Genomic DNA, 23,585 nt, shown 5'->3' with positions numbered 1-23,585 from the left:
TTAAAACGTGGACTCTGAGTTGGGCCAGGAGTGGTCTCCTTCCTCACCCTCACCGCCACGATCACTCGAAGTTAAAAGGTGGTGGTTCTGGTTCTTCTATCTCGAAACAAAATAACAAAGCTCAAGTGTTCTCAGTGGAGGCAGGCAGCCGAGGAAAGGCAGAACGGGAGCATGCGCTAATGAGCCAGCTTCGTGAAACCTGGTGACAGAGCCATCTACCGCTCTGTCAGTGATAATGTGGGTTTGAAATGATTCGTAACATTTTTATAATTGTAACGAGTAACGATGCAGCACATAAAAAATGTATCTGAGTAAAAGTATTAAACTCATCGAAAATATGTACTGAAGTAAAAGTGGAAGTATGAGAAAAAAAGTATACTCTAGTAGAGTACAGATACAGCCTTTTAGTACTTAAGTACAGTAGTAAAGTAGTTCTACTTCGTTACTATACATCTCTGGTAACAACTGTTTATTAGACTGCTCCTATTCTTGCAAGAATAAATACTTCTCTTTTATAATCGACTCTGAGTGTCTCTTACGCAGTGATGTTTGTTTGATGAATTTTTGCCACAACACCATCATAGCAGAAGCGCTCCTCTGTGGTGATGTCTGTAATCTTGGAAGAGCATCTGCAGGGTTGGCACTGATTTTTGTTGTGATGGTCTACAAAAATCTGACAAATTTACTATTAATGTAGTGTTGTGTGTGTGTGTGTGTGTCCTTCTTTTTACTATTTTGATTATTTAAATGATCAGTGCTTGCTGTTAACACAAGTTTACTTGCAGATCATCAGATATAGTCACTGTATTTGTGTTTTCAGTGTATGAAATGTTAAATAAAACTGAACGGATGTTTGTTGATATTTGTAAATGAGATGAATTTGAAATAAAGGCTGAAGTGATTGTTACTCTTTGTAAGTGTTTATCTTGTAATCAGTTTGTTAGTGTCTTTGGTAAGATAGTTACATGTCAATGGATGAGTTTAGACTGACCCCCAATTTCCACCAGATGCGTAACGGCTGCGGAACGGCTCAGCTGCGTGACAGCTCCGTGTTCCATCGTCCGTCAATACCCACCAGGTCCGGATTTGTTGCAGAACGGCTGCGGCCGAGGACCAACGAGATCTCGCTAATTCATGTGTGATCGCGCGATATGTAGTTTCAATAAACAGAACCACCAAACCAGGAACAGTTTTCCGCAATGATCATCATATTTCCCGCCAAATATGATCCGCCATGATCATGGTGTATTTTATTTTGAAAATTAAACAGATATTTTATTTTGTTTTGGTTTGTTCTGTTTTTTGCTCGACTTCCTGTCCTGCGCACTCTGCCCTGTAGTGCTGCGGAGCTCTCCGGCATCCGGCAAAAATAGAAGCTCTGCGTATCAGCTCCGGAGGGCTGCGGATCGCCGGAGTCGGAACGCAGCTGTTCTGCATTCAGTGGAAATACACACATTGACTTTAATGGAAACCGATTGACTCCACCGCCGTGCGCGAGCCGTAACGCAGCCGTAACGCATCTGGTGGAAATTGGGGGTGAGTTCACTTTTTACATTTCAGTAAAAATGTTACATAAAATATTAATAAATAAACTAGTGCTAAAAATAATCTAATATATTGGGATTATAAACGGGTGAGATGCCTTTCATTTTTATATATTTATAGCACTTCATATTATTCACTTCCATTGTAAATAAAGTCCCAAGGCCTGGTTTCACAGACGGCTTAGATTAAGCCAGGGTTAAGCCTAAATTACATTTTGTGCGTATCATCAAATTTGAATAAAAACATTCAGTTTTATATTTATGGTATTTTCAGGCCTTTGACATCGAAGTCTCATCCATTTTATCCCCAAGTAAACCACCATTTAAATAATGGTTTAAAAGTTTCTATTTGTGTCATTCTGTCAATCATTATGCATGAATATATAAACAGCTGCTTGTACATTCATGTGTTACAGAGCTCAAGTTATATAATAATATACATCTGAACATATGAGGATTTCACTGGAAAGAAGATTTACTAAAATGTGTCAATACTTTATCTTGTCTTGCATATTGTAAACCTGAATTTAAACATACTTTCATTATTGTATGACTTGTTTAATGGTTAAGTATTTAATTAGTACATATACACAAAATTCACAGCAACACAAAAACAATTATTACACAATTTATCCAATTGACTAACATTAATATGTAGAATCAGAAATCAGGACAAAAGTGAGTATTTGCTTTATAGGCCAAACCTGAGAAAACGGCACCATCTTGTAAATAAAAAGATTTTTAATTTATTTTAAAGCCTTGCCAACAGAACAAAAGTCTATTAACAAAGACTGCATTATTTTATAGTTAAATGGCCCTGTGATAAAAATAAATTGCCAGTTTTAATGGTTTTCAAAGCGGTTATTTTTCTTCTTAAGGTCCTGAGTGTAAATATGTTGTGTACCCAGTGATTTATGAAAGGAAATAAGAAAATCAAAAATAAAAATACACACTTGTGCCAAAATTGATGCAGTTAAGCATTAACACAGGATAATAAAAAAAAGATTATTGAAGCATAATTTGCTAAACTGTATTAATCTAGAAGCAGAATCAGATTATCAAGCGCCCCCCTTTTTTTGAATATACATGAAAATGCACATTCCGAACTTAAATGGTTGTAATTCAAGAATGCTTTGGAGTATAGATGTAAGATTGGTCTTGTTTTTAAGAAGACATTTGGCAGATTTTTGTAGAAGAGAAATAAATTAAGAAAGTTAAACAGAAAAAAAGTTATAGAAGTTTGAGTTTATGAAAATGTACAACGTAAAAAATTTAATTATTCATATTTTATATAAAATATATATTTTCAAAACCTGGAGGACTCTAAAAATGCAAAAAAAATCAAAGGCAAAAATCTGAACAAGTTGTGTTTAAAATTTTAGGTTGATATCTCAAAAAATAAGCTTTCAGTGAGATTTTGTTTGGGCGCAGTACCACACTTTTTCACTAGTTGACATTACTGCCCATATAAGGGCGCCTCCATTTCCATATGTTGTTTGAGTCTGAACCATTATTTTTACAATTTTCATACAATTTATGAAGTAGAAATCCTATTCAGAAGTAGTGTTGGAAGTTTGGCAGATTTTTTAAATGAATTCAACCTCTAAGAAACACAAAAAGATCACGTATGTGCATTATAGCTCGCTGCCACGAATGGTGAATCACAAATGGTAAATCTATAATTTTTTTATTTATATTTAAAACATTTTCAGACCTTTTTTTCTAAAACAATTGAATGGATGCTATCTTTTGAACTCTTGGCATGAAAACAAACTGAGGTTTCTACCATTCTTTCATGATTTTTCATGTTCATCACTATTTCAAAATAAAGGTCTGAACACGCCTTAGGAGTGTGAACATATTCTTGTTGCAAATTGATAAATTACGGCTCCTCTGTAATGTATTTTAAAAATCAGTCACCACAAATGAAAAAATGAGAGATTTTAAGCTTTCAAATGACATATAGTTTGTCAAGATTGGTTTAGGTTTAGTATAGGATATTACTGTTTAAAATATATAATGGCCAATATAAAGGGTTAACTGTGATTTTCTGCTGTAATAAACAGTTTAACTGGTAAGATCCTCAGAGGGGAAGTTGTGCAGCGATTATCTAAGAATGGAAAGACAGTTTCTGTGAAGGACGTCCTGAATGTGCGCAGACGGTCTTTAGTTACAGGATCAGAGAATGACACTGTTCCTCCGTCATAGTCCAGCCGAACTCTCACACGCTGGAGCTTCTGTTTAACAGTTAATACAGTGAAGCGCTGCTCTGGGGATTGTGAGAAGTATTTGCTGTTTATGTAACACACATACCAGACATTAGACTTAAAGAAAACCTCTCCCTTCCTCTGGTTTGATGCTGTGGTTATTCCAAGACCCCAGTGTGTACTGTCTCCAACCTCCACATCCCAGCAGTGTGTTCCTGAGTTAAAGCCCTCAGATCCCAGAACACATGCACACCAGTCAAACCTCTCTGGATTATCAGGAAGTGTTTTATCATCATCACTGAACGACACACTGGTCAGATCAGCAGAGAGTGTGAGAAGAGGATTTGCTGTGTTTGGATCCAGAGTCAACGGCGCTGCAGAGAGAATAACATCAGATTAGAGGATGAGATATGATGTATTAGAAATGTAAATATTATTTTTTTTCTTTTGTTGAAAGATATCATAAATTATACTATCATAACATTGGTCTGTCAGAATGGATTGCGGCTCCAGGTTTACGTTTTTTTCAATTGCTTTAGCACAATTTTGAAAACAGGGCCCGGTTTGTCAAAACACACAATTTACACACTACACCAAATAACACAACACCTCAGATCATTTGCAAAATGGAACAGATTTGTCAAAACCATACAATGTCTCATAAAAAAAAACTTATTTTGTTGTCATAACATAAACACAACCATCATATGGTCTGAGTCTGATTCAGTTAAACACTCCTGTGCTCAACCTAACACACTTTTAGCATTTACACAGAGAAAGTGTCAAAATATATTCACCAACAGCACATGACACTAATGAAAATATTTATTTATTTTCATGTAAAGTCAGTCAATACTGAACATTTCAACAAAACATTCATAAAAAAACATTTTCCTGTTTTCATACATTATTACAGTATTGTTGAAGACAGGTGTCACAGTGTCTGGTTTGTGTTTCCCCGGGTGTCCACTAGAGGTCTCTCTCCCTTACTGTCACCATTTATTCTAGAACTGCATTTCCCACGATCCTTTGTCTGTTCTCATCACTCATCATTGCACGCAGCTGTTCCCTGTCATTGTTCCCAGCTGTTCCCTGTTAATCACTGTTAGTTCTGTGTATATATACCCTGGTTGTTTCTATGTTTGTCATGGAGTCTTTTATCACGCTACTTCTGTTCCCTGTGTTTCCTGTTCCTATTTGTGTTCTTGTTTTTGGATTGCTATTTGGATTTTGACCCTTGCCTGGATGATTACGATTTTGGATTACCCTAAATAAACATTACTGCTTTTGGATCTATCCCGGTTTCCCGTGTGTGGATTCGTGACAGAAGGACTCCGTCATCACAAGATCCAGCGGTATGTTTTTCAATGTCTCTTCCCCAGCCACCGAGCGGGAGAGAAGGAAATTTTTTGAGGGGACCAGGTTGGTCAGATTTCGCGGGACCCTTGGAGGCCGCAGTACAGGAGGTGGTCGAGAGGAGTCCCGACACCATTCTCCACCCTGGCCCCTATTCGACCCTGGGCTGGTGATGTCCAGTCCAGAGCTCCATCCGCCGCTGATTCCGCCCAGCCCAGAGCTCAGTTCGCCGTGGGTTCCATCCAGCCCAGAGCCTGCACTTCGCCACCAGAAACGGCGGAGGAGGAGGAGGAAGACCTCCAGTCTCCCCAAAGACCCGCTGTCGTCCCCGTGCAGCCCGATGTCGTCCCCGTGCAGCCCGCTGTCGTCCCCGTGCAGACCGCTGTCGTCCCCGTGCAGCCCGCTGTCGTCCCCGTGCAGCCCGCTGTCGTCCCCGTGCAGCCCGCTGTCGTCCCCGTGCAGCCCGCTGTCGTCCCCGTGCAGCCCGCTGTCGTCCCCGTGCAGCCCGCTGTCGTCCCGGAGGTAGTGCCCGAGCTGCTCGCCCTGCCGGCCCCGCCCGAGCTGCTCGCCCTGCCGGCGCCTGCCGAGCCTGAGCTTCACGTCACGCCTTCAGAGTCTGAGCTTCACGTCACGCCTGCCGTTCCTGAGCCAGAGTCTGTTCCTGTTCCTGACTTGGCGCCTGTGACTGTTCCTGAGCCGGCGTCTGTGACTGTTCCTGAGCCGGCGTCTGTGACTGTTCCTGAGCCGGCGTCTGTGACTGTTCCTGAGCCGGCGTCTGTGACTGTGACTGTTCCTGAGCCAGCGTCGGTGTCTGTGACTGTTCCTGAGCCAGCGTCTGTGTCTGTGACTGTTCCTGAGCCGGCGTCTGTGACTGTTCCTGAGCCGGCGTCTGTGACTGTTCCTGAGCCAGCGTCTGTGTCTGTTCCTGAGCCGGCGTCTGTGACTGTGACTGTTCCTGAGCCAGCGTCTGTGTCTGTGACTGTTCCTGAGCCGGCGTCTGTGTCTGTGACTGTTCCTGAGCCGGCGTCTGTGACTGTGACTGTTCCTGAGCCAGCGTCTGTGTCTGTGACTGTTCCTGAGCCGGCGTCTGTGTCTGTGACTGTTCCTGAGCCGGCGTCTGTGTCTGTGACTGTTCCTGAGCCGGCGTCTGTGACTGTTCCTGAGCCGGCGTCTGTGTCTCTGACTGTTCCTGAGCCGGCGTCTGTGACTGTTCCTGAGCCGGCGTCTGTGTCTGTGACTGTTCCTGAGCCGGTGTCTGTGACTGTTCCTGAGCCGGCGTCTGTGACTGTTCCTGAGCCGGCGTCTGTGTCTCTGACTGTTCCTGAGCCGGCGTCTGTGACTGTTCCTGAGCCGGCGTCTGTGTCTGAGACTGTTCCTGAGCCGGCGTCTGTGTCTGTGACTGTTCCTGAGCCGGCGTCTGTGTCTGTTCCTGAGCCGGCGTCTGTGTCTGTGACTGTTCCTGAGCCGGCGTCTGTGTCTGTGACTGTTCCTGAGCCGGCGTCTGTGTCTGTGACTGTTCCTGAGCCGGCGTCTGTGTCTGTGACTGTTCCTGAGCCGGCGTCTGTGTCTCTGACTGTTCCTGAGCCGGCGTCTGTGTCTCTGACTGTTCCTGAGCCGGCGTCTGTGTCTGTGACTGTTCCTGAGCCGGCGTCTGTGTCTATGACTGTTCCTGAGCCGGCGTCTGTGTCTGTGACTGTTCCTGAGCCGGCGTCTGTGTCTGTGACTGTTCCTGAGCCGGCGTCTGTGTCTGTGACTGTTCCTTAGCCGGCGTCTGTGTCTGTGACTGTTCCTGAGCCGGCGTCTGTGTCTATGACTGTTCCTGAGCCGGCATCTGTGTCTGTTCCTGAGCCGGCGTCTGTGTCTGTGACTGTTCCTGAGCCGGCGTCTGTGTCTGTGACTGTTCCTGAGCCGGCGTCTGCTGCCCGAAGGACTGTCTGAGCCGCCCTGGTCGCCCGAAGGACTGTCTCCGCCGCCCTGGCCGCCCGAGGGGTCGTCTCCGCCCTGGCCGCCCGATGGACTGTCTCCGCCCTGGCCGCCCGATGGGTCGACTGTTTCGCCCTGGTCACCCGACGGACTATCTGCTTCGCTCTGGCCGCCAGCTAAACAGCCACCCCCTGATTCCGTTCCCTTCCATGGTCCTGGCCCTCCATCCCTCCCCCTGATTCTCCACCGTTCCACCTCCCTCCTGAACTTTTGTTGGTTTTGTTTCTTGTCGTGGAGCGTCTGGTAGCCGCTCCGTAGAGGGGGGGTTATGTCACAGTGTCTGGTTTGTCTTTCCCCGGGTGTCCACTAGAGGTCTCTCTCCCTTACTGTCACCATTTATTCTGGAACTGCATTTCCCACGATCCTTTGTCTGTTCTCATCACTCATCATTGCACGCAGCTGTTCCCTGTTAATCACCGTTAGTTCTGTGTGTATATATACCCTGGTTGTTTCTATGTTTGTCACGGAGTCCTTTTCTATTATCACGCCACTTCTGTTCCCTGTGTTTCCTGTTCCTATTTGTGTTCTTGTTTTTGGAATGCTATTTGGATTTTGACCCTTGCCTGGATGATTACGATTTTGGATTACCCTAAATAAACATTACTGCTTTTGGATCTATCCCGGTTTCCCGTGTGTGGATTCGTGACAACAGGTGAACTTACCTGTTGCCTTTTTTATAGTGCTTAAACCTGATTGGTGCGTCTACAGTTTAGCAATCGTGTGTGTGTGCACCTGATGGCTGTGTTTAACAGATCGGCTCATAGGTCATTTCACAGTCAGTGCTTTGGAATTGCAAGGAAGTGACATCATGATATAGTTCTGTGTCTGATGTATACAAGTGTGTTTAGTGATTTGCAAATAACTGTGTGTAATGTTTTCCTAATAGTGTGAAGCTGACAACGTGCTTACAGTTGTGCAAATCTAGTCTTGTGTTTTGCTCCTTGAGTGTAAGGTTTTGCTAATTGTGGGGAAAGTTGAATTTTAGTGTTACTGTAATATCAGTGTTCAATAAACACGGTTGTATCCTAATAAATAAACATAATTCATGAGGAATAGACTTCATCATGAGTTCGCTGATCTGATAATTTTCTGAAATACAGTTCAGATTCACTTAGAAATTCAAGTGATTATTAAATATTTTTCCATCAAATGTTAATGTTGTGTGTGTTTCTATCTGCACTATCTTCTGCACTGGTGTCAGATCTGCTGAGACTCACTGTGTTGGACAGTTTCCAGCATCTTCTTCCAGACTCTGAACGGCAGGTTATCCAGATAACGCGACACATGAATCAAAGCTCCAGAACTCATCCGTGGATCCGGCTGTGAGATCTGGACTCTGAGGAACATTCAGGAGTCAGAACTGCAGTGAGTTTGAGTTCAGATCCACTGAGAGAAGAGATACGAGCAGCTCACTTACCTTTCCATTGAGGCGTTAAAGTTCTGGAAAATATAGAGTTTAAAACATTTTAATATCTTATCAAACACTCTCACTGTCAATGAGTCTCTCTATACAAGTTGTTTTCTGCACAGAGAATGAAGCCAGATTGATTTGTCACCTTTAGAAATGAGACGTCGTTGTCTTTCATCATCTCCTCCATGTCTCTGAGTGTGTGTGAAAGAGCTGAGATGTGTGTGTTCATCTCCTCCAGCTTCTCCTTCATCCTCTGCTTCTTCTGCTCCTCTTCCTCCCTCAGTGCAGTGACTGCAGCTTCTTCTTCGTCTCTGAGAAACTGATGAAGCTTCTCAAACTCTTCTTTAATCTGACGCTCTGTGTGCTCAGCTTGAGACTGAAATCACATCACATTCACTTTAATCATCTCAATCAACACAAATCTCGGATACCCGACATATAACTGATCCAGAAGCAGATTCTGCTTGTCGTTTACAGAAATAATCAACTGGAATTCATTATATTAAATATATAAATTCATAACTGTATAAAGTGATCCTTCAGCTGTAATGAAAATGACTCTTGATTCTGTTTCCTCACATTGATGTGTTGAGCTGTTTTCTCAAACTCTACTTTCTTTATTTCATTGTGTTGAAGTTTCTGCTGTAAGGACTTCAGTGCAGTGTTGAGCTCCTCCTAGAATTGAACAAAAATACATTAAACACCAGATTACAGCGAAGAGAAGAAAATACAGTGACATGATCATACAATTCTGTGCAAAAGTATTTAACCCCCACCCTGATTTCTTCTGTTTTTGTGTAAATCTCGTACTAAATTGATTCAGAAATTAAAACTTACCATAAAACAAAGGCAACCTGAGTGTGAACACAGTACAGTTTGTAAATGACAATGTTATTTACTGAAGCAAAAAAGTTGTCCAATACTAACTGGGCCTGCATTAAAGGCATACTATGCAGCTTTCCGTTTTTGTCAAACAGCGACCCCTAGTGTCGCTGTGGAATACTTGCACTGTCGTAAGAAGCGTCGGCATGGAACAGGCACAGATAGACTCCGAAGATATTGACCAGGTAATGTTTCACGATTTCATACAAATATTAGGCTACTGCATACTGCATAGTCTACTGAACTACTGATGATGGTAATAGGATAATAATAAGTTTATGTCAAGTGTTAGACTACTTTATAATAATAAAGTAGCCAACTGCATTTGACGTTTTTACATGATTGCAGCTAAATCACAAGTAAATCCTATAGTCTAGGCCTACTGTATAATTTCATTTGTGTTTTTTGAACATTACAAAATGCCAGATGACATCAATAAAGTTAAATGTACATCGCATTATTTCATAACATTGGCCGTTATGATGTCATTAGACATGATTATTGCAATTTATCATAATAGTTTAATAATTGTGCTCGTTTACACTATTTACAACCTCTAGGCTTATTTATGTCTTGATAATTATGTGAGATATTGACAACTGTTCTCATGATAATCGCAGGAATCAACGTCAACAGCGTCGTCTGATATAATGGATGAATGAACAGCATCGTAAAAAATGACACACTACAAGCAAGCGCAACAACATAGAACGCAAACAAGTTTACAAATAAGAGATTTATTTACTAGTCCATCAACAAGATCGCCAGGTCAGCATCACATCCAGTGCTGCTTTTTAGCTCGCGCCGAGTGAAAGCCTGAGCGAGTGACTCTTGTCCGGTTCCTCACACGGTCAGATTCTCTTTTCCTTTTCCTAGTCTCTTCCGACCGCGTTTTCTTTGCTTTTTCCATCGTCGAGTATCACGTCTGAAATGCGCGCAAGTGTCTTCGTGCTTACAGAGCGGCCGGTGCTTCATATGTTGTTGATGTGTGTGACATCAGTGCCGTAAAGCAAGTCGTGATTCTCGCGAGATTTGTCAGAGGCGCTCCTCTCAAACTTGCATTGCTGGTTTTTCCCAAGGGGGTAATCCATCCGCCGGAAAACTGAAGCCTCCCCGGGAGCCTCCATTGTAGCAGAACTTCACCTGCTGTTAGCATTCCATTGACTCCCATTCATTTTGGTGTCACTTTGACACGAATAACTTTACATCTGAGGCGTTTAAAGACTCCATTTGTCCATTATTTATTTCTAAAGAAACACGACAATGTATAAAAGGCTCCATTACCTTGTATCTTACTTTATGGCCCTGTAGAAGCCGTTTTTGTAAAAATAGGCTAACGATTGCGTCATAACCGCGCGACTCTCTGTCGCACTGTAGAGAAATTACCGTATAGACCGGCGGAGAAGATCGCAAGCAATCGGGGGGATGTGGAGCATAAAGTCCGATAAAGTGAAGGGAGAAGCCCATAGAGAGTGATAAAGTTGCTCCTGCTGCTAGCTCATGGACAGCTAATGCTCACGCTCTCCGTCTCTGCGAGATTCGGGAGGGAATGATTCAGATTTCTCTCGGCACAGCTACTAGAAGACCTACAGCTGTCAGACACGTTGTTCACGTCACCAAGCTCAGTTTGAGTCTGCGCAGTTCGCCTGGCGATCAGGAAGTGAGTGCTTCAAATGGGCTTTACTTTTCTCCGTTGAAATCTATGGGGTCGCTGTGTCCATCTTATATACTGTCTATGGTTTTTCCAGCGGCGTCACCCCAAGCTTTACTACCAGGATAATTTGCCCTACTATGAGTTTATTTACTACCGAAATGACTTTGGAGCTGTTATATTAAGGTACAATTTCTACATATGTGCCTTTAAAATGTATTTAGCCCCATAGTTACTAATTCCTCCAATCTATGAAACTGTATTTATAATATTGTTCAGCTGGACTAAACACAACCAGTCCTGATCACTGCATCGCTGTTCAGTCAAAAACACTTAAATATGACTTTTTTCAACAGCATGAAGTTGGTTTAAAGGTCTTAAATAGTAACACACTATGACAAAGGTGAAAGAAACTCCAGGAATAATGATGAAGACGGTGATTGAAGTAAATCCGTCTGTGATGGATTACAAAGCTATTTCAAAAGCTCTTGGATTCAAAGAACCACAGCGAGAGCCATTATATCCAAATGGAAAAAACTCGGCACAGTAGCAAACCTTCACAAAAGTGGGTCAAAGTCACCAAAGGGCTGAGAACAACATCGTAGGAACTGAATTTTTTCTGCTTTCTATCAGAAAATGCTAAAGGACGATATCCTATCTTTAGTCTGCAAACTGGGTGTAACTCAGGTTACAAAAGATGTTTTTATTTTTGAAATAGAAAAGAAAGAGACTGACACTTATGTGAATGAACAGTTATTTTATTAAATATCTGTAAAGAAAAGAGAAAATAACAATACATAAATTAGAGAAGAGTGATTTGATTTAATGAGACGATGATTGGTCCTAATAAACGAATCAGAGTTGGCCGCCTTAGTGGGTGGAGTCATCTGAGTCGAGAGATGATGCAATGATCATTTTCCGAGAGAAGCACAGAAAAAGAAGCAGTGAGCGCGATCTGAGAAGAGAAAGAATTTGTTTTGTCTGCCATTTTCTATTTGCTGAGTTTGGATGCTGCTTTCTGGAACGAGGATCGGGGAAGCTGCACGTGAGATGTCCCTGCTTCACTGCGAAAGTTCAAGAGTTGGTGCAAGCAGGAACTGGCGAGCCATGCCCAAATAAGGATCGAACTGAGGATCGCACTGTGAACTGTGTGGTAGGGTCGAGTACACTGTTTCTCTTCCTATCCTACTGAACCGTGAGTTAATTTGAGTTTGCGGAAGAAGGATCTTGTGAAGGAACATTGAACTGCTAAGAACTAGTACAATCTCATATCGCATTGAGATTTCTGTGAACACTGAGATAATTTGACTGTGATTTATTTTCCTTATTGTTGTTATTTTTGTTTCAATTTATATTGTGATTATTTCTTTTGAATCATTGATTAAGAGTTCATAATTTCTATTTTTGGGTAATAAGAGGGAACTGAAAGGTAATTTGAAAGGTTGAATTTGAAAAGAGTTACATTTAAATCAGACCAAAAGAGAAAAGTATTCTTAATATAAATAAGCCAAATTAGGAATAACTCAAATAACTAAAAAAACTATATATCTTAATTATACCAAAATAAATTTAAAACTAAATAGACCTTATAAATTATAGCAGATAAAAAGAAAGACTAATAAGGGTTATAATTAGGATATAAATAAGAGTTTATTTATTTCGGGTATATTTTCTTTTGTTGACGTGTTGAGTTTAATTTTATTGTCTTTTTTGAACATTTTCTTTCGTTTTAATTGCTTGTTATTCCTTTTAAATACAACTTGCCTGTTTTTCCAACTTAAACAGTGTGTCCCTGTGCTTCTTTGCTGCTAACACAGTCTCTTGAGCGAATTCTGGTCTTCTGATCGCTGGTCCATAGATTGAAGCAGTGTCTTCTTTCACGCCCCTCTGTGTCTTTTACTGAGGAGGGTGAGGGTAACAAACTTTCCACGACATGGGTTACAGAAAGTTGGCGAGCCAGCCAGGAGACTGTTGCTTAGCAACAAGGATAGTAGTTGGAAACAAGCTAATTAGTAACCAAATTTTTCTCAGAAGCGTTGATCTTGCGTTGTGACAATGGAAATCATTGAGAGAGAGAGTGTGGACGTAGCAAATGCGCTTCTTGTAAAAGGTCTCACGTTGACCGAAACATGATGAGCTGAGTACTTTCTTGCAAAGGTATGGCTCAGTTAAACGTAATTTGATAATAGACGATCAAACGTCTGAGTTCCATCAGCATGCCATTGTAGAATATGCTTACAGCTCTGCAATGCTGGACTTAGCGCCAATGTTACCCATAACTTTGGGAAGTCTTTCGAATCCAAGTGTCATGTTTCAAGTACGAGCTTTGGCTAGCGTCTGTAACCAGACGGCCAGTGAGAAACCTCTTTCAAATGTGTTTCAGGAGGAGTTGAATGAACTCCAGGAAGTTCACTCTGCCAACTGTACTCCAGAGAGAGCGCGAAATGTGAGCTGTGATGATTCCAGTAAAGCAGAAACAGTAGGAATGCGAGATTTAGAATTCAAAAACCCAATCAAGAGACAGACCTTTCCAGAAAACACCGTTGATGGTGTTACAGTGACTACTCGTTCTGGTTTCCCCATGAACATTGTAGACCCACCAGGTAGTCAGAGAATGGTTGTAGAGCACATAGTGAAGTCAGCGGATGCTGCGATGTTACAGCAAACTTCAGTCCGTCTTCGGAATTTCTCAGGGAGGTGCCCGCGCCCTCCAAATGAACCTGACTTTGACACTTGGCGAGTAAGTGTAGAACTCCTGCTAAGTGATCCGGCTATTTCCGATTTGCAAAGAGTACGTAGGATCCTAGATAGTTTGTTGTCTCCTGCCGCAGACGTAGTGAAGCACGTGCGACCTCCAGCTTTGCCTGCGGTGTACCTTGAGTTGCTAGAATCCGTAGAGGATGGTGACGAACTGTTGGCCAAGTTTATGGGCACTTTACAGAACCAAGGTGAAAAGTCATCAGATTTCTTGCACCGGTTGCAAGTTCTTCTGAGTTCAACGATTAAGAGGGGAGGTATCGCGGAGAAAGATCATGATCGTTGTCTTTTGAAGCAGTTTATGAGGGGATGTTGGGATAATGGTCTCATTGACAGCCTTCAGTTAGGGAAGAGCAGAACCCAGCCACTCACTTTCGCTGAGTTGGTTGTGTTAATTCGAACAGAAGAGAATAAACGTACTTCCAAAGAAGAGAGAATGAAAAAGCACCTTGGGTTGCCAAAAACTCCTGTTGGTTACCCGAAACCTAGAGCTGCCACCCAGCAAGTGTCAGTGTATTCTCATGAAACACCTAATGCTAGTAGTTCTGAAACAGATTCTCTAAGAAAGCAACTTGCAGAAGCTCAGGCTCAACTTGCTACTTTAGGTAGAAGTTCAGATCAGAAACGCCAGAACGGATGTTCTGAGAAAACAGAATGTGATGCTTTGAGAAAAGTAGTGGAAGAGTTGCGCGCTCAGATAGCCGCTATGCGAGTTTCCATGACTCAAGAAGCAAAACGTGAAGATTCAGATAGCTTAGAAGTCGCTAACCTACGACGACAGGTAGCTGAACTGCAAGCTCAGAATGTTGCTCAGAGAAATTTTAGAGATTACACCCGTGTGACTGCTGGTCCTCAAGTTTTTCCGCCTCAGAATTTGATAGAGACAGATACTGGTCGAGATGTTAGAAGGGCCCAAACAATGGCCAATCGGCCTCGTCCCGAATATTGTTTCCGATGCGGAGAGAACGGTCATTTGGCTGTTGCCTGTGATAATCCAGCAAACCTCTTGAGAGTTGAAGAAAAGCGTCGTAAACTGAGAGAGCAGCAGGCCCAGTGGGACTCTCTGCACAGGAATTCTTCCTTGTCTTTAAACTAGGGGACGTCTCTGTAGCGGGGCATACAGAGACGAGGTGTAACTTTAATCGCCCTAATTGTTATAGACAAGCGGCCGTCGCGAGTAATCAGAATAGATCACCCTTAAAGAACCTGCCAGAGGGGTTAGTAGGAGTAAAGTGCACAGCGCATATTGTCATTGGGGGTAAAGAAATTAGTTGTCTCCTAGACACAGGATCTCAGGTTACTACCATTCCCCAGTCGTTTTACGAGTCGCACCTGTCTGATCATCCCTTGAAGTCATTGGGAAACCTACTAGAGGTAGAAGGAGCCAATGGACAAGCAGTTCCATATCTAGGGTACATAGAGTTGGTCTTGAAGTTTCCGAAAGAGTTTGTGGGTGCAGAAGTTGAAATCCCTACCTTAGCTTTGGTAGTTCCGGACCTCAATAGTCTGTCGCAAGTTCTAGTAGGTACCAACTCCTTGGATGTGCTTTATGGTCGCTGTATCAACGAGAAACAGAATAATCCTTGTTAGAATCTTCATGGGTATCAGGCAGTGCTTAAAGTCCTTGAAGCGAGATGGAGGCAAGCTAGCAGTGAACCATTAGGACATGAGAAATTGATGGGAAGTATCCCCGAGGTTGTGCCTGCCGGGAACACAGTAGTCTTGAATGGCTATGTTCAGCTTCGGGAACCTTGCTTAGAAAAATTGATAGCTCTTGAACCGTCTTCAACCCCAGCGTTCAGCGGTCTTTCGGTGGCGAGTTGTGTACACACTTTGCCATCCAGATGATCCTCTCAGCTGTCAGTTCTGCATAAGAATGACACTCGGACTGATATAAAAATTCCTCCTAAAGCTATACTTGCGGAGATTTACGCTGTAGAGGAAGTGATATAGAGCACCAAGAGTTATTGCGGAGTAGAGTCATCAGCACCTATCTCTGCCAACCTTACCTTTGACTTTGGAGATTCTTCTTTGCCTTCACATTGGAAAGAGCGAATTTCGAACCGGCTAATTCCATGCCTGAAGTTTTCTCTTTGCATGATTTTGACTTTGGTTGTACTATTCAAGTGAAGCACCATATTAGATTGGCAGATGAGACACCCTTTAAGCATAGGGCGCCTTCAATTCACCCTCAAGACATTGATGCCGTTTGAAAGCATCTTCAGGAATTGATTTCTGCCGGAGTCATTCGCGAGTCCGAGTCTTCCTTTTCTTCGCCCATAGTTGTGGTCCGGAAGAAAGATGGTTCGGTTCGGCTCTGCATCGACTTTCGGAAGTTGAACTCTCAAACGATTAAGGATGCTTACGCGCTACCAAATCTAGAGGAGGTCTTTTCTGTGCTTACTGGTTCCAAATGGTTCTCGGTACTTGATCTGAAGTCTAGATTCTACCAGATCGAAATGGATGAAGCTGATAAGTGCAAGACTGCTTTCGTATGTCCCCTAGGCTTCTGGGAATTCAATAGGATGCCTAAGGGAATCACAAATGCGCCAAGTACATTCCAGAGGTTAATGGAGCGGTGTATGGGTGATCTTCACAGGAAGCAGGTCTTAGTTTTCATTGATGACTTGATTGTCTTTTCAAAGACTTTAGAAGAACATAAGTCGCGGTTAGTCCAGGTCCTAAACCGGCTTAAGGAGTACGGGGTGAAGCTAGCGCCTGAAAAATGCCGTTTCTTTCAGACATCAGTCAAGTATTTGGGGCATGTTGTTTCAAAGGACGGAGGAAAGACTGACCCGGCTAAGATTGAAGCTCTAAAAACTTGGCCGAGACCCACAAATTTAAAAGAGTTGAGAGCTTTCTTAGGCTTTGCGGGGTACTATAGAAGGTTCGTGCGTGACTACTCGAAAATGGTCAAGCCTCTCACGGGACTCACTGAAGGGTACCCTCCACTGCATAGGGGCCGCAGTGGGAAATGAGAGGAGAGCAAGTATTTTAACACGAAAGAGCAGTTTGGTGATCGATGGACTGATGCATGTCAGAATGCGTTTGATGATGTTATTTCAAAGTTGACCTCTGCTCCTGTCCTGGGCTTTGCTGACCCCAGACTTCCGTATACACTCCACACTGATGCTAGTACTACGGGGCTGGGTACGGCATTGTACCAGGAGCAGGCACGAATTGAGAAGTTTACACTTCATCACCTTGCAGATCCTGAAAACAAGTCTGATGTTCTCATGGCAGATGTAGTGAAAGCCATATGTGAAAGGCATCAGGTGATTAGTTTACCTGAAAGTCTCAGTTTTACACACCCTTCTATTACATTAGTTGAGTCTCTCGCTCATTGTGTTAATGCTTTGCCGAAGGAGTTGCAACATGAGACTGAGCATGGGTTGCCTGCTCTTCCCAATCTCTCTGAGGCAGCATTGGCAGAATGGCAAGAGAAAGATCCAGAGCTCAAGGTGATAGTTGAGTGGATGAGAAATGGAACTAAGCCAGGTACCCTGAGGGGTCAGCCATCTGATTTAGCATTGTGGTTGAGAGAATGGAGTCGATTTGAGTTGAAGAACGGAGTGTTGTATAGGAAGAAGCAAGAGAATGGAGTATCTCACTATCAGTTAGTGTTGCCAGTTGGACTAAGAGACATGGTGTTGCGTAGTCTTCATGATGATATGGGGCACTTAGGTATTGAGAGGACTTTAGACTTGGTGAGGTCCAGATTCTTTTGGCCAAGAATGTCCCAAGCCGTGGAGAAGAAGATCAAGACTTGTGAACGTTGCGTGCGTAGAAAAAGACCTCCAGACAGAGCCGCTCCCCTGGTTAACATTTAAACCAGTAGACCCTTGGAGTTGGTCTGTATGGACTTCTTGTCATTAGAGCCAGACCGCAGTAATACCAGTAACATATTGGTTATTACGGATCATTTCACGAAATACGCCGTAGCAGTACCGACCCAGGCTTCTTTCACGCCCCTCTGTGTCTTTTACTGAGGAGGGTGAGGGTAACACACTTTCCACGACACGGGTTACATGAAGCTCAAGCAACAAGACAATGATTCAAAGAATAGTAAGTAAATTCAATTGACTTGAAATCGATTGAGAAGATTGGACCTTAAACCGGTAGTTCATACTTGAAAACCCTCCAATGAGGCTGAACTAAAGTTATCCTCTCAATTGTGCTCTTTTTTGCAAAATAATGATATATGAAAAAGGCCCCATTATTTAGTATGAGACTCAAAAACATTAGAAATCAGGATGGGCAAATACTTTTACAACACAGTAAATGTCATAATGTTAAGTAAAATTGCATTGAATGTTATGATATCTATGTTTATGACTAATTATTGTTCTTTACATGTGAAACAATAAACATTTGTCTTACCTTATATAATAATACCACTTTACTGATGGGTCTGAATTTATGATTGTCATGTTTTTGTGAATTAATACACTCTAGACACACAGGCTGTTTGTCCTCCAGACAGAAGAGTTTGAGTTTCTCACTGTGTAAACTGCAGATCTCCTCAGATCCTGATGAACGTTTCTCATTTCTCTCCTTCAGGAACGACTCACACAAGTTTTTTAACGTGAGATTAACTGGAGGATCTTCTCTTGAGGATCTTCTCCTGCAGACAGGACACTCCTGAGTTTCCTTAGTTTTCCAGAACTGTTGTAGACACTCTTTACAGAAACTGTGACTACAGGACAGAAGAACAGGAACCTTGAAGATGTCACAGCAAACAGGACAGATATAATCATCTTCAGCTGCTGAAGCCATTTTCACCGCTTGAGTCTCGCAAACTAAACTTTACTCACTTTCTGAACGACGGTTTTCAAAAATGAATCACAATGAGAATCAAAGATCTGCTATCTGTCCAGAAATGAACTTCACAAAAATCCTTCTGTAAAGTTTTTCTTTTTGTTTTCCATCGATTGCTTATTCTTTATTGCTTTTGTTGAGACAAAGTCGGTGTGACAGAAAGGAGAAATAACAAGTCAGTCTCTTCCTGGTTAGTGTTGTAAGAAAGAGCAGTTTATGATCAGCTTTGGGTGTGTACAAACAGGTCAAACAGGAACGTCAGGATTTCTTGGTAAAATGTATTCAAAATGGACCTGCTTTGAAATGTTAAAATATAATGCTGTAAAACCTTGAATAAAACACAAAAGAACAATTAAAATACAAAACTATTAACTATTCATTATAAAATACCTCAAAATGCTTATACATGTTTCATTTATTGCTCTTTATTTGTCACTTTATTTATTTGAGTTTCTCCAGGGTCTGTCAAGATCAAATAAAAAATTTTTTTATTTATGTAGCACAACAAAAACAAATAAGAGCGCAGAGCAATGATAAATGGAGTTTACATCAGAAAATGCAACAATAATTTTCTGTCATGCTCAAATCTTTGTCAGTGTAATGGACAGGAATAAAGCAGTGGTGAGGATTGACGAGGGCAATGAAGGCTATCCGGTCTGGTCCGAGCCAACAGAAGGTCTACCCTAACCCAGCTAATGGGAACACTGATCACTGATATCAGTCATTGTGAAAATATTTTCAAAGACCCCAGGACTTTTTTCGCACTTGAACCACGAATACAGTTTTGTGGTTGAAATTTTAGAAAGTAACAAATTCTTCCCTCGCGGGTCAATTTGACTTAGGAATGAATGTTATGCGAGTAAATGCTTCAGTACACATAGAAGAACCTAAAAATGCTCAAAATTCAGGTACAACTTTAAGGGGGGCGGGGCTTAGCCAAAGATGAATTATCAATGTTGAAAACAGTTGTGTAAAAAAAAAAAAAAAAAAAAAATCAGGATTCTTTGATGAATAGAAAGTTGAGTAGAAACAGCATTTATTTGAAATAGAATCTTTTGTAACATTATACATGTCTTTACTGTAACTGTTGATTAAATTGAATTAATCCTCGATGAATAAAGGTGTTGATTTCTTTTATTTATTTCCCCAAAAATTTAAATAAATAAAAAACTCTTACTGACCCCAAACTTTTGAACGTAGTAGTAACAAAAGCTTTATATTTCAGATAAATGCTGTTCTTTTGAACTTTCTAAGACTCATGAAATAAAGATGTAAATAACTGTTTTCAACACTGATAATAATCAGAAATGTTTCTTGAGCATCAAATCATCAACACTTATGATGGCTTCACCAGTATAGGTCTCTGCAGGACAGACCCACTACTAGTTCTGCTGTTGTTCATTTAGTGATGTTGTGCAATGAGGACGTTGTCATGTCGCCGGAAACAGAGTTATCATCAGAATGTGAAGTGATCCAGAGTCCTTAAAGCCCCACTGAAGTGCCATGAAACGCACAGCATTATTCAGTGTTGTCATAATTTGCACTGAAAGACAGGGCGGGACACATATCCAGAAGCTCCTCCCCTTTAAAAAAAGCGTTTAGTTTATATCAACTCGGCCGGAGCTGTTGAGCTCAGTAAAGCCGCAGTCGACAGCTTATGACAGCCACAGTCTAATCGATTCCACTCTCAGATTTAATATATGAACATGTTACTAAGCAAATCAGTGAACTTAAAGGAGAACTCCGGGCAATTTTTAAGTTAATCTTGATCGTTATACCTTTGTGAGTTCTGTCTATAGAAAAAAACCCGAGCCGGATTGGTGCTTGCAACACGGAGCTGCTACCGCTAATGCCCAGAGCTCACTCAGCTAACGGCAGTTACGGGGGCATATTCATAAAGAGTGTTTTTGTGCCTCTTAACAGACACAACATGCAATTAAAATGTCAGTCCAACATGAACAGGGTCCTTACATGACAACAAGATGCGTTTAGCAACTTAGCCATTGTTTAAATTCACCTAAAGAGTGTTTTAGACGGCTAGCTGTAGTCTCGCGCTGAAGTCCCGTGGGAACTCGGTTGTAGCCGGAAAGGTATTGTTGACTGAAGAGTGTGAGGCTAGTTCTTCGTCTGTATACTCGGGTTCGAATAAATAAGGACGACCATCAAACTCAAAAGCCTCTTCCATGTGTTTAAAATCTTCTATATTCTCCATAGTTACGTTACGAACCATTTCTTCTTCATTTGTGAGCAACTCCGATCACCACTCTTCACACACACACACGACGCTCCTCCGCCTACACACACTTCTATTTACCTTTTCCGGCTACACCGGGAGTTCCCACGGGACTTCAGCGCGAGACTACAGCTAGCCGTCTCTAAAACACTATTTAGCTGAATTTAAACAATGGCTAAGTTGCTAAACGCATCTTGTTGTCATGTAAGGACCCTGTTCATGTTGGACTGACATTTTAATTATGTGTCTGTTAAGAGGCACAAAAACACTCTTTATGAATATGCCCCATAACTAGGGTTGCCAACCGTTCCGTATAATACGGAATCGTCCCGTATTTGACACATAAAAGTCTTGTTCCGTATTGAACCGATACGGAACGCACTTTGTTCCGTGTTTTTGAGAATCAATTCAGTGCAAATCCGTGACAGACACACACATAGCTTCTAATATATGTCAGACTATGAACGAAGACATTTGTAGGCTATGATAAGAAAAAAAACAGACGGTGCGTGCGGTAGATACTAATTTCTCCCCGTTTGTCTATGATCAGCGTCGCGTTTTTAACATCTTGGAACATCATCAGAGAATGCCTTTTTAATTGGTCGTTTCAGTCATTGTGAGTCATGTATCGTAGCAACGATGATGACAAGTGACAACAGCGGGAAATGTAAAAATGACTAACGTTACTTCCAAGCAGCCGGCGAAAAAGAGCACAAAAATACAGAATTGAATGGGAAATAGCTGCACAATGTGCTTAGTCTGGAGGTTTATTTGTTTCTGTGAGATTTTCCTTGTGCATATATATAATATTTGCTTCTCTTGAACCCTTCAACCTGCATCATTTCAACTTAATTGTGTTTAACAGCAGAATTTGTGGATTTGTAGAATTCTACATTAGCCATTTTCCTTGTGCATATATACAGGTGTTGTATTGCTTGAATGCATTATTTGAGTGCAATATTTCCTTTCCAGTGCAAAACAATAATACATAAAAAAAACAGGTAATATATATAAAATATATATTGAATATTTTCTTTATTAGCTGTTTTTTTATGTACTATTGTTTTGCACTGGAAAGAAAGTTAACTAAAATGGAAGTATAATTATATAATATAAAGATATTTGCACTACACATCCTTAAAATGTTGTCAAATTAAATGTCACATGTCACCAACCCCCCCCCCCCCCCCTTTACGTGTTTACGTGACACTGACATGAAACCAGACTTCATTCACCCCAGCTTATCTGTCTGAATCGTTCCCTATCCCCTATATAGTGCACTGTGTGCCAGTCACTTTGTAGAAAATAGTCAATGTGTGAACAAGTGACTGATTTCAGTTGCAGATTCAGCGTGTTTATAATGTAGGGGGCGGAGCTTCAGATTCTAGAGAGCATTGGATTGGACAGAACTTATTTTTGTTTATTTATTTTTTATTATGCAACAATAACAAATATAAAAACAAGACAAAACAGTAATGAACAATAATTGACAATAATGAGAGTTACAAGACAAAACCACGAAGAATATTAAATTAGCTTAAATGTTATCAAACTCTTTCTTAAACATTAAAAAGAAGGATTTTTCTTTGAAAATTTATATTTGTGAATATAAACGTTGGCAAGAAGTAGTAAATTAATTACAAATTTAAAATGAGAAGGGTCTAAACACAATTTTTGTTTTATACAGAGTTTTGAAGATAGATCCTTTTAACACATTTTGAAAAGTCAACCCGAAATACACACAGTCCCAAAACAAATGATGAATTGTGTCTTCAGGTCAACTTGGGGACAACATGGGGGAAATACTACCCAGCAAACATTGGTCCGACGGCAACGTCGTGTCCCTGGCCAAAAGTAGTCGCGGTAGGACGGCATAAATCGGTAAAAATATGCATGATACTTTTCATTCTATTGAATTGTTTAAATTGAATGTACCTAACTTAGCTTATTTTAGTCTGTTGTCAATGCAACGCAATACAAGGAAGCTGTTGATTGGCTCTTTGAACTGACGTCAGACACGGATGCACTGCAGCTCGCATTTTCATCAACGTTTGCTGGTGAGTGAGCAGGATTTTACATTTTGGTCTGAAACAGCGAATACATTATAAAACATCGATAAATGCGATGTATAACATTTAGCCAGTAAAACTAAATGTAAGTTTAGGCTGTGTTTACATGTTAACGTTCGCCATCGTGTTGCAACCGACACTTTTCTATACGACATGCTCTGTGGGATCGTCGCATTTAAGATCTAATGCTTAACCTTGTTTGATCAATAATTCTTATTAAACAAATGAACGAAAACGTCGTCTGTTGTGTAAAACTATATCCTTTTTCGATGGTGTTTTTGCATCTTGGCGGATTGCCATTTTAGAAATGTTTAAAATGGCTTAAATACAGCGCAACTTTATCCTTAAATCATTAGGCCTAACTATCTTTATAAATAATTATTCATTTTAAAAGTTTTTACATTTCTTTATGAGTGAAGTATTAAACAAAATAGCTTAAATTAAAAAATTCGACTGCCCACAAGAAATACTAGCCCATGTAAAGTTGTCTTAAAAAAAATGCAACCTCGTGCTCATCAGCGTGATGTTAGCTAGCTAATACATTCCAGTTAATGCCAGTCTATTGTATCGATATGCTAAATAAATAAATGGATAGCTAGATAGTACTTTTATTTTGGATATAAATGTAGTAGATTACAGATCAAAATATATATTTTCTCTTGTTATCATGTAAA

General features: G+C 41.3%; 1 protein-coding gene across 1 annotated transcript; it reads right to left on the bottom strand.

The window, feature by feature from the left end:
- Positions 1–1,998: 1,998 nt before the first annotated feature.
- On the bottom strand, positions 1,999–18,820 carry LOC307007801 (nuclear factor 7, brain-like). The gene is made up of 6 exons (XM_079630171.1): positions 18,172–18,820; positions 9,081–9,176; positions 8,647–8,877; positions 8,508–8,530; positions 8,308–8,426; positions 1,999–4,125 (listed from the first exon to the last, which is right to left on the bottom strand). Exons 1-6 carry the CDS (start codon positions 18,565–18,567, stop codon positions 3,581–3,583), a joined length of 1,410 nt encoding a protein of 469 aa, XP_079486297.1. The 5' UTR covers positions 18,568–18,820; the 3' UTR covers positions 1,999–3,580.
- Positions 18,821–23,585: the final 4,765 nt, after the last annotated feature.

Source organism: Phoxinus phoxinus, assembly GCF_949152265.1.
Source record: "Phoxinus phoxinus genome assembly, chromosome: 12".
Taxonomy (NCBI): domain Eukaryota; kingdom Metazoa; phylum Chordata; class Actinopteri; order Cypriniformes; family Leuciscidae; genus Phoxinus; species Phoxinus phoxinus.
This window is presented reverse-complemented; position numbering and strand designations above follow the sequence as displayed.

Excerpts from the sequence above, each read along its gene's own strand:
- LOC307007801 (XM_079630171.1), bottom strand. The coding sequence starts at position 18,567 with ATGGCTTCAGCAGCTGAAGATGATTATATCTGTCCTGTTTGCTGTGAC. Across the intron at positions 8,427-8,507 it reads TTTAACGCCTCAATGGAAAG|AGTCCAGATCTCACAGCCGG; the intron begins GTAAGTGAGCTG and ends AATGTTCCTCAG. Across the intron at positions 4,126-8,307 it reads GCTGGAAACTGTCCAACACA|CGCCGTTGACTCTGGATCCA; the intron begins GTGAGTCTCAGC and ends TTCTCTCTGCAG.